This window comes from Sinocyclocheilus grahami, unplaced genomic scaffold (assembly GCF_001515645.1).
Source record: "Sinocyclocheilus grahami isolate Dianchi unplaced genomic scaffold, SAMN03320097.WGS_v1.1 scaffold674.1, whole genome shotgun sequence".
NCBI lineage: Eukaryota > Metazoa > Chordata > Actinopteri > Cypriniformes > Cyprinidae > Sinocyclocheilus > Sinocyclocheilus grahami.
Genome location: NW_015505853.1, coordinates 1,160,646 through 1,175,330, shown reverse-complemented (window position 1 = coordinate 1,175,330; position 14,685 = coordinate 1,160,646). Strand labels below are relative to the sequence as shown.

General features: G+C 32.9%; 1 protein-coding gene across 1 annotated transcript in view; it reads left to right on the top strand.

Moving 5' to 3' along the window:
* The window catches only part of LOC107559124 (sodium/potassium/calcium exchanger 4-like), a 35,499-nt gene extending 24,301 nt beyond the window's left edge, over positions 1 to 11,198 (top strand). The window contains exons 11-17 of the mRNA XM_016242856.1: positions 2,730 to 2,899; positions 4,603 to 4,744; positions 5,784 to 5,950; positions 6,038 to 6,152; positions 7,925 to 8,037; positions 8,210 to 8,275; positions 10,080 to 11,198. Coding sequence (XP_016098342.1) covers positions 2,730 to 2,899; positions 4,603 to 4,744; positions 5,784 to 5,950; positions 6,038 to 6,152; positions 7,925 to 8,037; positions 8,210 to 8,275; positions 10,080 to 10,229 — 923 coding nt within the window. The 3' untranslated portion in view covers positions 10,230 to 11,198. The remainder of the gene's footprint in view (positions 1 to 2,729; positions 2,900 to 4,602; positions 4,745 to 5,783; positions 5,951 to 6,037; positions 6,153 to 7,924; positions 8,038 to 8,209; positions 8,276 to 10,079) is intronic.
* Positions 11,199 to 14,685: the final 3,487 nt, after the last annotated feature.

Genomic DNA, 14,685 nt, shown 5'->3' with positions numbered 1-14,685 from the left:
ATTGAATAATGTATTCAATTACTGAATGTTTATATATATATATATATATATATATATATACACACAAACATAAAATGATATATTATAGAAAAAAAAAGTATTATAATATACAGTATAATGAAGAAGCTCTTAATAAACAAATCAAATCCTTATCAAAACCGAGAAATAATTTGTACAAATTTTTGCCATGATCTTGTACTGCAAGTTCTTTTCATAGGCATTTTTACCAGTCAGATTCTTATTCTTAAAAATATTAGATCGTTTTTCATTTGAGCTTTTTTCTCAAGGTTAGTTCAGATTATTAAATATTAAGACCTCATGAAAATGTCAATGTGTGAAAGCAACATGAAAACAAAGAAGGCATTTCTAAGAGTTTGTTGTGTTTGTTTTAAACTCGATTTTTAAAGATATTTGTGACCCTGGACCACAAAACCAGTCATAAGGGTAAATTTTTCGAAATTTATACATCATCTGAAAGCTGAATAAATAAGCTTTCCATTGATGTATGGTTTTAACAACTTTTTGTTAATTGCGATAATATTGTCATTTTAAAGACCCTTTTATGCCACTGAATATATAATCATAATGTAACAGCATAATAATACAAGGCCTTCTGTAACGGGGCTGACGAGACGTGAGACGTTCGGATCCAAATGCAAAGCTTTAATAGGAGAAGACACAGACGTGGTCATAAAGCAGGCAGGGTCAAACAGAGGCAGACAGGTATATGGCGGGCAAAACACAAGAATAATCCTAGGGCTAGCATGGGTCGATGAACTGTGGACAGAGTCACAGGGGCAAGGCTAAAGGGAGGAATCCAGGAAAACAGGCGAAGATCAAAACCTACACAGAACCGGTGAACATACTCCTCAATAGAAAGGCCTCCTTGCCGAAGATGTAGTAGCTGGGTGACTGGGTCCATACCTGGCCAGAGTCCACTGGAAAAGCCGCTGGATCCTTGTTCGGCTGAGTATTCTGTAACGGGGCTGACAAGACATGAGACATGTGGATCCATCTGCAGGCTTTAATTAAGAGACGTGGTACACAGGCAGGGTCAAAACACTGGCAAACAGGTATAAGGCGGGCAAAACACAAGAATAGTCACAGGGCTAGCGTAGGTCACAGATAAGCAGACAGAATCACAGAGGCGAGACGAGAGGGAGAAATCCAAGAAAACAGGCAAAGATCAAAAACCGCAAAAACAGGCAAGGCAAGGCAAAACAAGGAAAACACGGAGACTCGGAAAGGGGTACAGGCTAAACAATACTCAGCAGAGAAAGGTGGTTAGAGTGGGTGTTATATAGTGAATGAGGTAATTAGAAACAGCTGTGTGAAATGAGTGCAATCAGGGCAGTGTGCAAATTGTGCAAAGAATGATGGGAAATGTAGTCCGGGGTGCTATGCAACAGTTTGTGTAGTGCGAGAGTCAATGTAATGGAAAGGGTGACATCTGGTGGTGAATAAACGGAAGTCCATGAACCGAAATCGTGACACCTACACTCTTCCAAATGACAACCAATTTTAATTTTTAAGAATATTTAGATGGAAATTAAGTATCAAAATATTAGATACCTTAAAAAACCTGAATAAATAGTAAATAAACATTTTCTAACAAAAAGGGCAAAGTAACAAGAAGAAAAAAAAGAAAAATGCACAAGGATGGCAAGACCATAAATAAGACCATATCTGCAGATGAAACCTTTTTTGTAAAATCATTTTTTAAATTTGAACTAGCACCTCATGACTACACCACATTATGTACAAGAAGCTGCAAAAGACATATATTGCATCACCAAAAATTATTGAGGTCATGTACATGTATTGCGCGATAAGTCGATATATTGATTATTGCGACAGGCCTAGTTAGGATAGGACAATATTTGGTCGAGATATAACTATTTGAAAATCTGGAATCTGAGGGTGCAAAAAAAAAATCTAAATATTGAGAAAATCATCTTTAAAGTTGTCCAAATGAAGTTCTTAGCAATGCATATTACTAATCAAAAATTAAGTTTTGATATATTTAAAGTAGGAAATGTACAAAATATCTTCATGGAACATGATCTTTACTTAATATCCTAATGATTTTTGGCATAAAAAAAATCTTTAATTTTGACCCATACAATGTATTTTTGGCTATTGCTACAAATATACCCCAGCGACTTAAGACTGCTTTTGGGCTCCAGGGTCACATATTTCTTGGATATATACCCCAGCGACTTAAGACTGCTTTTGTGCTCCAGGGTCACATATTTCTTGGACGTCTTATTTATTGCACATGCTCTGAACAGCACAACTAGTCTTTTGTCCAATTATGTTTTATGTTTGTGAGAGAAATGTCCTCCTGATTCAGCTCTTGAGATCTCTTCTCGCTGCTTCTGTCCGTCTGTGATTGAGAGGTACCGTCACTGCCTCATCCATCACTTCTGTCTCTTTACTCTTTTCACCAGAGTTTGTCTCTTTCCTCATTCCTCATCTGCCTGTTTCTGGCCTCGGTATCTTCACGTTTAACTCTGCCTGCCTGTTTAGTCTTACTAAACCTTTCTGCGTTTACTGCACGCTCTTTCTCTGATGCTTCTCTGAAAATATAGCCAATAATTTGGGATGGAGTAAATGTCTCATGTAAGTGCTAAAACATGTTGATTTTGAATAGCAAGAAAGAAATCAGTCCTATAATAATCTGTGTGTTTTGTGTTATTTTATGGATTTTATGGATTGTCTTTCTCAAGTCAAGTCCAGTAAGGTTTACAGTCGAGGGTCGGTGTTAATGGTTGATGAAATCATCAACGCCAGTCCTCCAAATTACCGTTTCCCTGAAGCCGGTCTCCGTGTGATGGTCACAAACCACTTCGGACCCAAGACTCGTCTGCGCATGGCCAGCCGTCTCATTATAACAGAGGTACGGCAGACACCTGAATGCACAGACAACACTCTGATACAGCAAAATAATAATAATAATAAATAAATAAAATGACATTTTTTTTATGGAGTATTCATGTTTATTAAAAAAAATGTGCATATATATTTGCAGTGTATTTGCAGCATATATAAAGACATGAAAAGGTAAATCTCACAAGTAAATCTCACATTATTAAAAATATTGTTTATTAGATATTATTATTATTATTATTATTAATGTGTCATTATTTTCATGACATATAAAAACATATATATAAATAAAATAATATAAATTATGTAAAATTTGGGGTCTGTATGTTTTTATAATTTTGAAATAAGTCTCTTTTATGCTCACCAAGACTCTTTTTATTTGATAAAAAAATACAGTAAAAATATTGTGAAATATTATTAAAATTTGAAATAACAGTTTTCAATGTGAATATATTGTAAAATGTAATTTATTTCTGTGATCAAAGCTGTATTTTCAGCATCATTACTCCAGTCTTCAGTGTCACATGATCTTCAGAAATCAGTATAATATTCTGATTTGCAGCTCAAGAAACATTTCTGATTATTATTATCAATCTTGAAAACTGCTTAATATTTTCCTGGAAACCGTGACACTTTTCAGGATTCTTTGACGAATAGCATTTATTTATTCTATTTATTTGAAATGATTTTTTAAAAACATTATAAATGTCTTTACTATCACTTTTGATGTGTCCTTACTGAGTAAAAATATGAATTCGTTTTTAAAAATCTTACTGACCCCAAACTTTTGAACGATACTTCAAATTCAAATGATAAATATGACCCTGGAGCACAAAGCCAGTCTTAAGTCGCTGAGGTATATTTGTAGCAATAGCCAAAAATGCATTGTAAGGATCAAAATGATCGATTTTTCTTTTATGCCAAAAATCATTAGGATATTAAATAAAGATCATGTTCCATGAAGATATTTTGTAAATTTCCTACCGTAAATATATCAAAACTTAATTTTTGATTAGTAATATGCATTGCTAAGAACTTAATTTGGACAAATTTAAAGGCGATTTAGATTTTTTTGCACCCTCAGATTCCAGATTTTCAAATAGTTGTATCTCGGCCAAATATTGTCCTATCCTAACAAACCATACATCAATAGAAAGCTTATTTATTTGTATAAATCTGAGAAATTGACTCTTATGACTGTGGTCTAGGGTCACAAATCATTTAATAAGACAATTTAATTAAAATTTCATCAAAAATCAAAATGAAAATACATTTTTCATATTGTATATTAATGTTGTGATGCCTAAAATTATTTTTTATTGTTGTTATTTTATTTAATTCAATTCAAGTTTATTTGTATAGCGCTTTTTACGATACAAATCGATGCAAAGCAACTTTACAGCAAATTATGTTTCTACAATATTTAGTGGTAGCTTATCAGTTAATGTACATATGGCAGAAATGTACAGAAAAATCAATTAAAGACGTAATCAAACAGACGATGAACACTATTAACAGCAGTTATTATATGATGCAATCAAACTTATAGCAAATTTTTTTTAATTAATTAAAAAAAAAGTCTATTTTGTCTAAAAACTATTTAGACAAATTAGTGCAACAATTGTAACATTAGCCATTTCTCATCAGCTCATCAGTATCAGCCAGACTTTTAATGTTGATGCATTTCTAGAACAGAGTGTTTGTTGTGTGTAGCGTCAGAGGTTGGTCCAGTCGGCTAACGGCGTGGAGACAGCTGTGGTGGACGGCAAGCCAGACATCGAGAATGGAAACGTGCCAGAAGACAAAACCACTGAAGATAAAGAGAGTGAGCTCACCTCACCGTTCAGATTACCAGGTGAGGAACCCAGAGCTTCTTTTCAGAAGACAACATTTGTGCCAAAATCACCACATACATACAGAAAAGAAATGGACGTGATAGAAATGAAAAAGCACCTCAGAAAGGAGCAAAATAATTAGCTTTTTAACCTAATCCTTTACCGGTCAAAAATGATTGGTCTTTTAAAAACTGCTTGTAAATCTCATTATGCTATATTTTTATCAAATCTTGGATTCAGTCTTTTTGCCAACTTGTTTTCTTACAATTAGCACAGGTTTTAGATCTCTTTTTGGATTATTTGTGGATAATTATGGCAATTTTCACTCAAAAACTGAAATCACTTAGTCCTATTATTAATCACTTCCTAAAAGAGATGCAAAACCTGTGCTGATTGAGAGAAAACATGTTGATCAAAAGATTGAATTCAGTATTTGGTAATAATATTGCATAATGAGAGATTTAAAAGCATTTGCTTTACAACCAATTTGCTTGTTTAAAAAAAAAAAGAAAAAACTAGAATCTAAACCGGCCATGAGAAATCATGATCGGTGCATCACTAATTAAAATACTTAATAAAAGGCCTCAAATTGGAAGGACAATCTGGGCTGTCTTTTTCTGTCAATTCTTTAATAGTTAGATCTTAGGGAGAAAAGCCGAGGTCAGGGAATTTGGGCTTAAAAAGGTTGGTGACCACTGGTCTAATATTATAATATTAACTAGCATCAGGAAAAAGAAAATCCTGTCCCAGTCATCAAACTAATTTAATTTAATTTAATTTAATTTAATTTAATTTAATTTAATTATTTTTTAATTCTTTATTTATTTATTTTTATTTATTTATTTATTTATTTATTTATTGTTTTTAATTTTTTTATTTAGTTGTGTTTTGTTTTGTTTTGTTGTGTTTTATTTTATTTATTTATTTATTTTTAATTTAATTTAATTTAATTTAATTTTTATTAAATTTTATTTAATTTTATACATGAGGGTTAAAGGAACAGAGGATGAATTTACAGTACTACAGTGATCTTGTAAATCCGTATGTTGTGTGTTTCAGCCGGCTGTATGAACAGAACTAAATGGCTGATCTCTTGGCCGCTGTTATTGATCCTGTACTTCACCATCCCAAACTGTGCCAAGTCTCGCTGGGAGAAATACTTCATGCTCTCGTTCATCCTCTCCACCGTCTGGATCGCCGTCTTTTCCTACTTCATGGTGTGGATGGTACGTCTGTAAATCTCTCTCTCTCTCTCTCTCTCTCTCTCCAGTTTGTCTGTCTTGTTTATATGAAAGCTTTACTCTGTCTTCTAGGTGACGATCATCGGATACACGCTCGGCATTCCCGATGTCATCATGGGCATCACGTTTCTGGCGGCGGGCACGAGCGTCCCGGACTGTATCGCCAGCCTGATTGTGGCTCGTCAAGGTAGATCGTTCGCTCCGTTCTGATCAATAAAACTGCGGCAGGATGAATTTAACATGAAATACAGACTGTTTTACTTTCACGTATCTGATCAAAGCAGAACAGAACAGAGAATGTGATTTCCTGTTCCTGTGTCACTATCAGTCACTTTACTTCAGACATGGACTGCATCGCAATGCTGTCTGCCCTGTGGAGAATCCAAGATTAGAGTACAGAATATAGCTTTTAGGATGAGTTAGTAATGGTTCTCTTTTGACTCTTCCAGCCATAGAAACATATTGAGGCTCATATTACATTGAAGTTCAAATGTGTGTATCTAAAAGATTAAAGGGGTCATATGATACGATTTCAAGTTTTCCTTTCTCTTTGGAGTGTTACAAGCTGATTGTGCATAGATAAGATCCCTGAAGTTGCAAAGACTAAAGTCTCAAAACCAAAGAGATATTCTTTATCAAAGTTAAGACTCTGCCACACCCCCCTAAAACGGCTCGTTCTAACACACCCCCACATATCTATAAGTAGTTGCTATTGACTGTTCAAATGCGGAGTTTTGCGGATCGTGTGTGTGCGTGCGCGCGCGTGTGTGTGACAGGAGGGACTTTGTAGAAAACGAAGCGTTTGAGAGAGGCGGGGCATAGAGGACCTACAATAATGTACAGTATTTGAAAAAGAATGTGTTTTTTGAACATTAAAGCATGTCAACATATTCTGTTACACCAAATACACCAAATAATGATCTTTAAAAAAAGCATCATATGACCCTTTTAAGTGTGTAATTTCTGGCACCAACAGGTATTTTTATAGTCCATGTTTTTGAGCCAGTGATTTTTTTTTCTGGAAACAAAAGGAGCAATATTTTGATAGTGATGACATAATGATTAACAGCTGCATGTGACTAAATATAAAACTTTTTTTTTTTTAATTATTAATAATAATTGTTATCATTATCATTATTGTTATTATTATTGTTATTATTATCTTTTATTTTGTTTTATAAAATAACCCTATATAGAAACACTTCTTGTGGCTGCTTTTCTGCTGTTTACTTTATAGTTTTGCATTGCTATTGAATCATTTCTGGCACCAAATGTAATTTTTATAGTTAAGTGTTTGTGTACCTGGACACTCAAAGCAAACTAAACTAAACTAAACTAAATTAAATTAAATTAAATTAAATTAAATTAAATTAAATTAAATTAAATTAAATTAAATTAAATTAAATTATGTTTTGTTGTTGTTAATTTTTTTAATTGACTAAATATTTAGTTATTTTATAAATTAAAACAATAACGGTTGTTGTTGTTATTGTTGATAATAATCATATTTATTTATTTTAATAATTATTTAATAATATAAATAATATTATTTTTTATTTTATTTTGGTAAAATGTACTTCTTGTGGACACTTTTTCATTTATAGTTTTGCATCGCTTATTGAATAATATAGTTTCTTTTTCTTTTTGTTTTTTTCTTTTTTTCCACCACTTTCCTTATTTTGCATTCCTTATTAAGTTGCTTATTAATTTTTTTTGCTTTAGTTTCACCACTGATAAATGTATTTAATAAGTTACTTTTTCAGTTAATTTCCTTTTTACAATGCTGCTCCTATGCAAACTAAGATTTGCAGATTTGCAACCAGTTTGCATTTATATCATGACAAGCCACATCACACTTCAGAGACTTTATTTTGTGTGGCTTTAGGAGAAATGACCTCTGAATCAGCAAGATGAGTCGGCATTGCTTGTTCAGTCTGAAAGCGTATCTCGTTTCTGCAGGTCTGGGAGACATGGCCGTGTCCAACACCATCGGCAGTAATGTCTTTGACATTCTGGTGGGGCTCGGCGTTCCCTGGGTGCTGCAGACCATGGCCGTCAGTTATGGATCAGTTGTAAGCACATCCAGCAGCTCGTTCTGTTTGAGCAGAGATCAAGCTGTGCTCCTCTGAAACCAGCAGCTTCTATTGAACACGAGTCTGAAACGCGAGATCTGTTTTTATTGTAATGGTGTAATGGCACAGTGGCGTTGTGGGAGCTGATGATGCTGTTTCTTCCTCCGCACAGGTGATGATAAGCAGTCGGGGACTGGTTTACTCTGTGGTGCTGCTGCTGGGATCTGTCGCGCTCACCGTGAGTAAATCAGCAGGTTCTTCTGAGACGATTCGTGACTCAATCAGGCTCAGATGCAAGCTGTAGACTTCCTCTGTGAATCCTGCTGAAAAGATGAAACAATTGTTAGCTTTTGCGTGACAGGTGTGCTGATTTGGAGGAATTCTGCAAGCACAGATATCGTGTGGTCTGCTCATAGTTAAATAGTTTCCCTGTTAATTCTGGTATCACAGTTATGATCATTAAAATTAATACTTATCCTTAACTAGAAGTTTTGACCATTGCGTAAGTGTGGAGAAAATTATACATTTATTTAAAAAAATTCTAAACATCTGGATAAATAAATCAGAAGAATAATAATACAAAAATCAGATAAATTGAAACTATAGTATTAAATATTATAAATGTTATAAAATAACGAGTTATTTCTAATATTATTACAAAGTGATTGTTTTTTCAGTTTTTATTTTATCTGCTGAATATATTTTGATAATCAAATTGTTGATTTTTAATAAACGAACTAATAAAACAATCAAACAATAGTAAAAAAACAAACAGATAAATTGAAACTAATATTCGGTTTAGCACTTATATTTGTATTTTTTACTTATAATATTGAAAAGACAATACGTTTTTAATTTTTTGTCTAATGTTATTACGAAGTGACTGGCAATTAAACTCAATATTGTTTTTTTTCTGAATATATTTTGATATTCAAATTGTCAATTCTTTTAATATAAATCAGCTAATAAAAATTGATAAACTGAAACTATAATATTATAAATTATAAATGTTATTAAATAGCAATTATTTTCTAATGTTACAACATAGGGATTGTATTTTTGGTTTTTATTTTATGCGCTGAATGTATTTTTAAAGAAATGGTCAATTATTTTAAATAAATCAAAAAATAATAAAATATCAGTAATTAAAAGTTTATCAATTTAAACTAATATTCAGTTTAGAACTTGATAATATAATGACAATACAATAAAAATATATTTATAAAGTTATTACAAAGTGATTGACAAATGCTTAAAATGAATATTGCATTTTTGTCTGAATATTTTGATTGTAAAATTGTTGATTCTTTTCAATCAAAAACTAAAAAATAAATAAAAACAGATCAATTGAAACTGCAATATTCAGTTTAACACTGTAATATAGAAATGATTTTGTCTGAATATTTTGATTGTAAAATTGTTGATTCTTTTCAATCAAAAACTAAAAAATAAATAAAAACAGATCAAATGAAATGGCAATATTTAGTTTAACTCTGTAATATAGAAATGACAATACAGTTTAAATTACAGTTATTTCTAATGTTATGAAGTGAACTGAATGTTGGATTCTTTGCTGAATGTTTTGATAGTCAAATGGTTGATTCTTTTCAATCAAATAATAATAAAAAAATTCATAAAAACATACATTGAAACTTTTACATTTTAATTTTAATGTTGTAATGAAGTGATTGACTGTTGCTTAAACTGAATATTGCAGTTTTAGTTTTTATTTGCTGAAAATGTTTTGTATCAATTGTTGATTCTTTTAAATACATTTAAAAAACAATAAAATGAAACTATTCAGTTTAGCACTTGATAATATAGAAATGGCAAGAGTTATTTCCAATCTTTTTATGAAGTGACTGACAATTGCTTTGTAGTTTTAGTTATTATTAGCGAAATGTTTTAGTAATCAAACTGCTAGACATTTCATAATTGAGAGCCCGATTCTTTTAATAATTGATAGACTTATTAAATGAGTACTGCATTGCACTAATTGACTCCTGCATGTAATCAATCAAAGGATGTTTCTTCTCCTGCAGATTCTTGGGATTCATCTGAACGGGTGGAAGCTGGACTTTAAGCTGGGCATCTATGTGCTGGTGCTGTACGCCGTCTTCCTCTGCTTCTCCATCATGATCGAATATAACGTCTTCACCTTCGTCAACCTGCCCATGTGTCAGGAAGACTAAGATTTCATGGGCCGCTCCGTATCCCAGAATGCACCATCCTGATGTCACAACCTCCGTTCTTGCACTCCAGAACCACCATCACCTCAGACTGGACGCATGTTAGTCTTCATGAGGACTAACGCTTTATTCAAGCTCCTTTCATTCGACTCGTTTCACTGTGGATGGATGGACAAACGGATACGATCTTCCACTTAAGCTCATTTTGCTGACCTCTGACCCCAGATTTCGACCCAGAAAGAGGAACTTGTCCTCGGCAGCTCTCCTCTTCCAGTTTAATATTGTAAAATGCATGGCAAATACGGAGTCTGTGGACGAGGATTCATCCTTTTCTACATGCCTACACTGATCTCTTTCTTTTTCTTTGTCACTTTGTTTTTTAAACCGCTGAATCTCTTCGTGAAGTCTTTATTGCTCACACAACTGTGAGTTCTTTTGCAGAATATCATTTTTTTTAGCCTACAGAAATGCAAGAGAAATTAACATTTTCCGTTATTATTGTGTCCTAATCAGGTCAATCGTCCATGCAAATCCGTGCAGTCTCATTGGTCTAAAAAAATCTGCATATTAATCATCAACAGTGATGCAGCTGGCTGTGATTATGTTGCAGCATTGACTCTTTCGTTGCAGACGGACTAATTACTTGTCATTGGAAGCGTGTCGTGCACGATTAGGACACATGCATGGTTATTCTGCATACAAGATTTTTTTAATCGGTATTTTTGGTCTTGTTTTTTTAGTAGAAATATCTAAACATCATTTAAACAAGATACATTTACTCGAAAACATAAAGACATTGAGTTATTAAGAGATTGCAAAGAATACATCTTCAATGAAGTTGATTTGAATTATTTTCTTACATCATTTACAAATAGTTTGAGCATAAACCTGAGTATTTGGTTAGATTTATGCTTTAAAAGTTCATTTAGAAATGCAAGAGAAATGGAAGTATTACATGCTATCCATTTTTATTCTAATAAGTGTTTAAAAATAATTGAGTTATTAAGAGTTTTCGAAGTTTTTGTTTTCTCAAACTTGACTAAATTTAGTTCGATTTTTATTTTATTTTTTAAAGGAAGAAAAATATAAAAAATAATGCAAGAGCAATTAAAGTATTGCTTAAATCATCCATTGCTATTGTAATAACAGTAAAACAAAATGAGGTTTAATAGTTCAAATTGAAATATTTGAATTGTAAGAAATTGTCAAATTCAAATGCTTTGAGTTGCAGGAAAAATCGAATTAATTCAAATTTAGTTTGAATGATATTTAGATATTTAGAAAAACAGACATAAATACTGATAATGAATAATTTTGGTTCGCATTGTGAATTTGTATATTTTTTATTCAGAAAACGCAGTGTTCTTGTTTGATGATTTTAGGAGGTTTTGTCTTAGCCTCTTTGAGAGCTCTGTGAATATAAACTTGCCTACAAAGAGATTTAATAATCGTATTTATTAATAGATGAGCATCTGCGATGTGGTTTCTGGTGGTTTTGGGCTGGTCTTGTGCTCTTGAGAGGCACATGAAGCCATTCTTTCATTGTGAAATGTAGAAATGAGCACTTTAAAGCATGCAAGTGAGCGGTTCGGTCTCATTCAGAAGTGCTTCCCTCTGTCAGACGTGTGTTTGTGTGTAGATGTTTGTGTGTGTGTATTTGTGCGTATCAGGGGAAGATCTCCAGACAGTCCCTCACATGACCAATCCATGCACTGCAAAAAAATTATGTTCTTACTCAGTATTTTTGTCTTATTGTCCAGTACATATACATACAATTTCTTGAATCAAGATTGTCTTGTTTACTGAAAAATATATCAGAATTAAATGAGTTTTTGCTTAAAACAAGAAAAAGGATCTCCCATTTGAGTCTGAAAAATACAATTAATTCAAAGGGAAAACAAGATTATTTTTTTCTGACCCCGTTGGCAGCTATTTTTCGTTTTTAGATTCTTGATAAATTATTATTTTTTTTTTTTCAGAAAACAAAACTTAAAAGGCCTATCATAAGTCATTTTCATCTCATCTTGTTTTATTAAAAGGTATATTCTTCAGATTTGTTTTTAAGCAAAAACACTTCGTTTTGATAAATTTTTCTGAAAACAAGACTTAAGAAGCAAAAATGACTTAAGTCTTGTTTTCAGAAAAATTAAGTTGGTTTAAGCTTTTCTCCTTTTAAGGAAAAAAACACTTGCTTTTGAAAAAAAACGAATTTTCCTCTCAAGTCTTGTTTTCTGAAAAATTAAGTGCTTTTACTTAAAACAAGAAAACATCTGAAAAAAAATTCAGAAAACAAGATTTGAGATGCAAAATGACTTAAGATAGGCCTATTAACTAAGTCTTGCTTTCTTAAAAATATGTATCAAAATGAAGTGAGGTTTTGCTTAAAACAACAAAAATATCTGCGAGTGGGGTCAGAAAACAAGATTTCTGTTCTGATATTTCTGTTTTAAGCAAAAACTCACTTAAAAGCAAGTCAATTTGCTTCTCAAGTAAATGCATCTTGATTTAACAATGCATTTGTACTGGAAAACAAGACAAAAACTCAGAGGAAGCTCATTATTTTTTTGCAGCACAAGCACAGCCACCATCAGTACACGACTGCAGTGCATTGTGGGACGTTCCACCGAGGTGATCTCCGGACAGTCGTCTCCATGGCAACCACGGTCCTTGCCCGTTTCCGACCCGGCAGCTACAGAACCAAACCTCTATGGAGACGTTTTCCCATCATGCGGATCGAAACGTGACTCAAACATTGTGGGAATCCGCAGCTGTTTTTGTGTCGGAAGAACGGGGTTTATGCAATATAAGAGCTGCTGTTTCTGTGCACAGCATACGGACAACATTTTTTTTATGAATGTTGGGAGTGAAATAGCAATAGGATGTGGACTTGTAGTGGACACTATGCAGGGAGGAAGTGGCTTTGCTCTCCAGGGCATTAACTTCCTCCTCACAGGGCGCTTCCAGACTCAGACACGGACTGATGAGTCACCTTGAACTTCTGAGCAGAAGACGAGTTTCAATGAGAAGCGATGGAAACTATGAAGGTGTTTATTTTTTTCAGCACGTCTTGCGCATCCTGCAATCTCAACTTCATCCAGAGACAGTTCCTGTAGTTCCTCTGGACTTCTCGTACAGACACTTCATGCATTTCTGTCGGATACAGGAACATTTAAAATACAAAACCAAGCATAGATTAATATTCTCTAGTGCCAGTTTGTAATAAAAAAAAAAATTGGGTTAAATCTCACAAAAACATGTCCATGGTAGCCTATATTTCACCCCAAATCAAAAGCTGATGTTATATTTTGCACATGAAGTCTTTTTTTGTGCCATTAAAATTGTTCATTGTGACACTGATTTCATGAAAATGAAGCACATTTTCCCCTTAAACTTACAATGTTTTGATGTTATTTTTTCGGTTTGATTTGTTTATTTTTGAATATGGAGCCCCACACATGGCATGCAGGAAAAAAATAGTAGGCTAAATCGTGTGCACGATTTACTATTTCGTTCCCTCGATTTATAAATTGTGCGCACGATTTATTAATTTTTTCTTGCATGTCATGTAATTGGCTCCGTAATTGAAGCCCATTTCTGCTATGGAATTAAAAAAAAGTAATTGTGACTTTTTATCTCACAGTTCTGACTTTTTTCCTGCAATTTCGTGTTTAAATCTCGAGATTAAAAATGTTTTCCTCTGAATTCTGAGCTTACATCTCGCAGTTTTTTTTCTGTTATGGAATGACAAATTTTTTTTTTAAAGATAATTGCGACTTTTTAATCTCACAATTCTAATTTTTTAAATCACAATTCTGACTTTTCCTCCTCACAATTTCGAGTTTAAATCTTGCAATTCTGACTTTTTTCCTCTGAAATTCTGAGTTCACATCTCGCAATTCTGTTTTTTTTTTAATGATGAAAAAAGGTTTTTGCAACTTTTTATCTCTCAATTCTGGCACAGTTGTGAGTTTATATCTCACAATTCTAACTTTTTTTTCTGGAGAACTGTGTGAAAAAAGCCATAATTGTGAGATATAAACTCAGAATCACGAGAAAAAAAGTCAGAATTGTGAGATTAAATGTTGCAATTTTATTTTTTAAATCCTGTGGTGGAAACAAGCTGCCATTGTAATTCCCTTAAATGAACTATTTATTGTGCATTATATATATATATAGTTATTGTTGCATTACAATAATGAGCATAAGTTGTTTGTTGCATTACATAATGAGAATTTATAGGAAATGTTTAATTGTCACAAAAATGATGTTTCGGTGCAAAAGCTCTTGGTTCTAAATAATAGACTTTATGCAAAATATAATATCTTCATTTACTTACTTGGGGTGAATTTTGACCTGGACATTTGATTTACCGTACAAATGCATGTTGACAATGCAGACTTTTACAGCTGTTGGAAGTAATTTGTTCTTTAGATAAACTTATTTGTACATGCAGTACGTT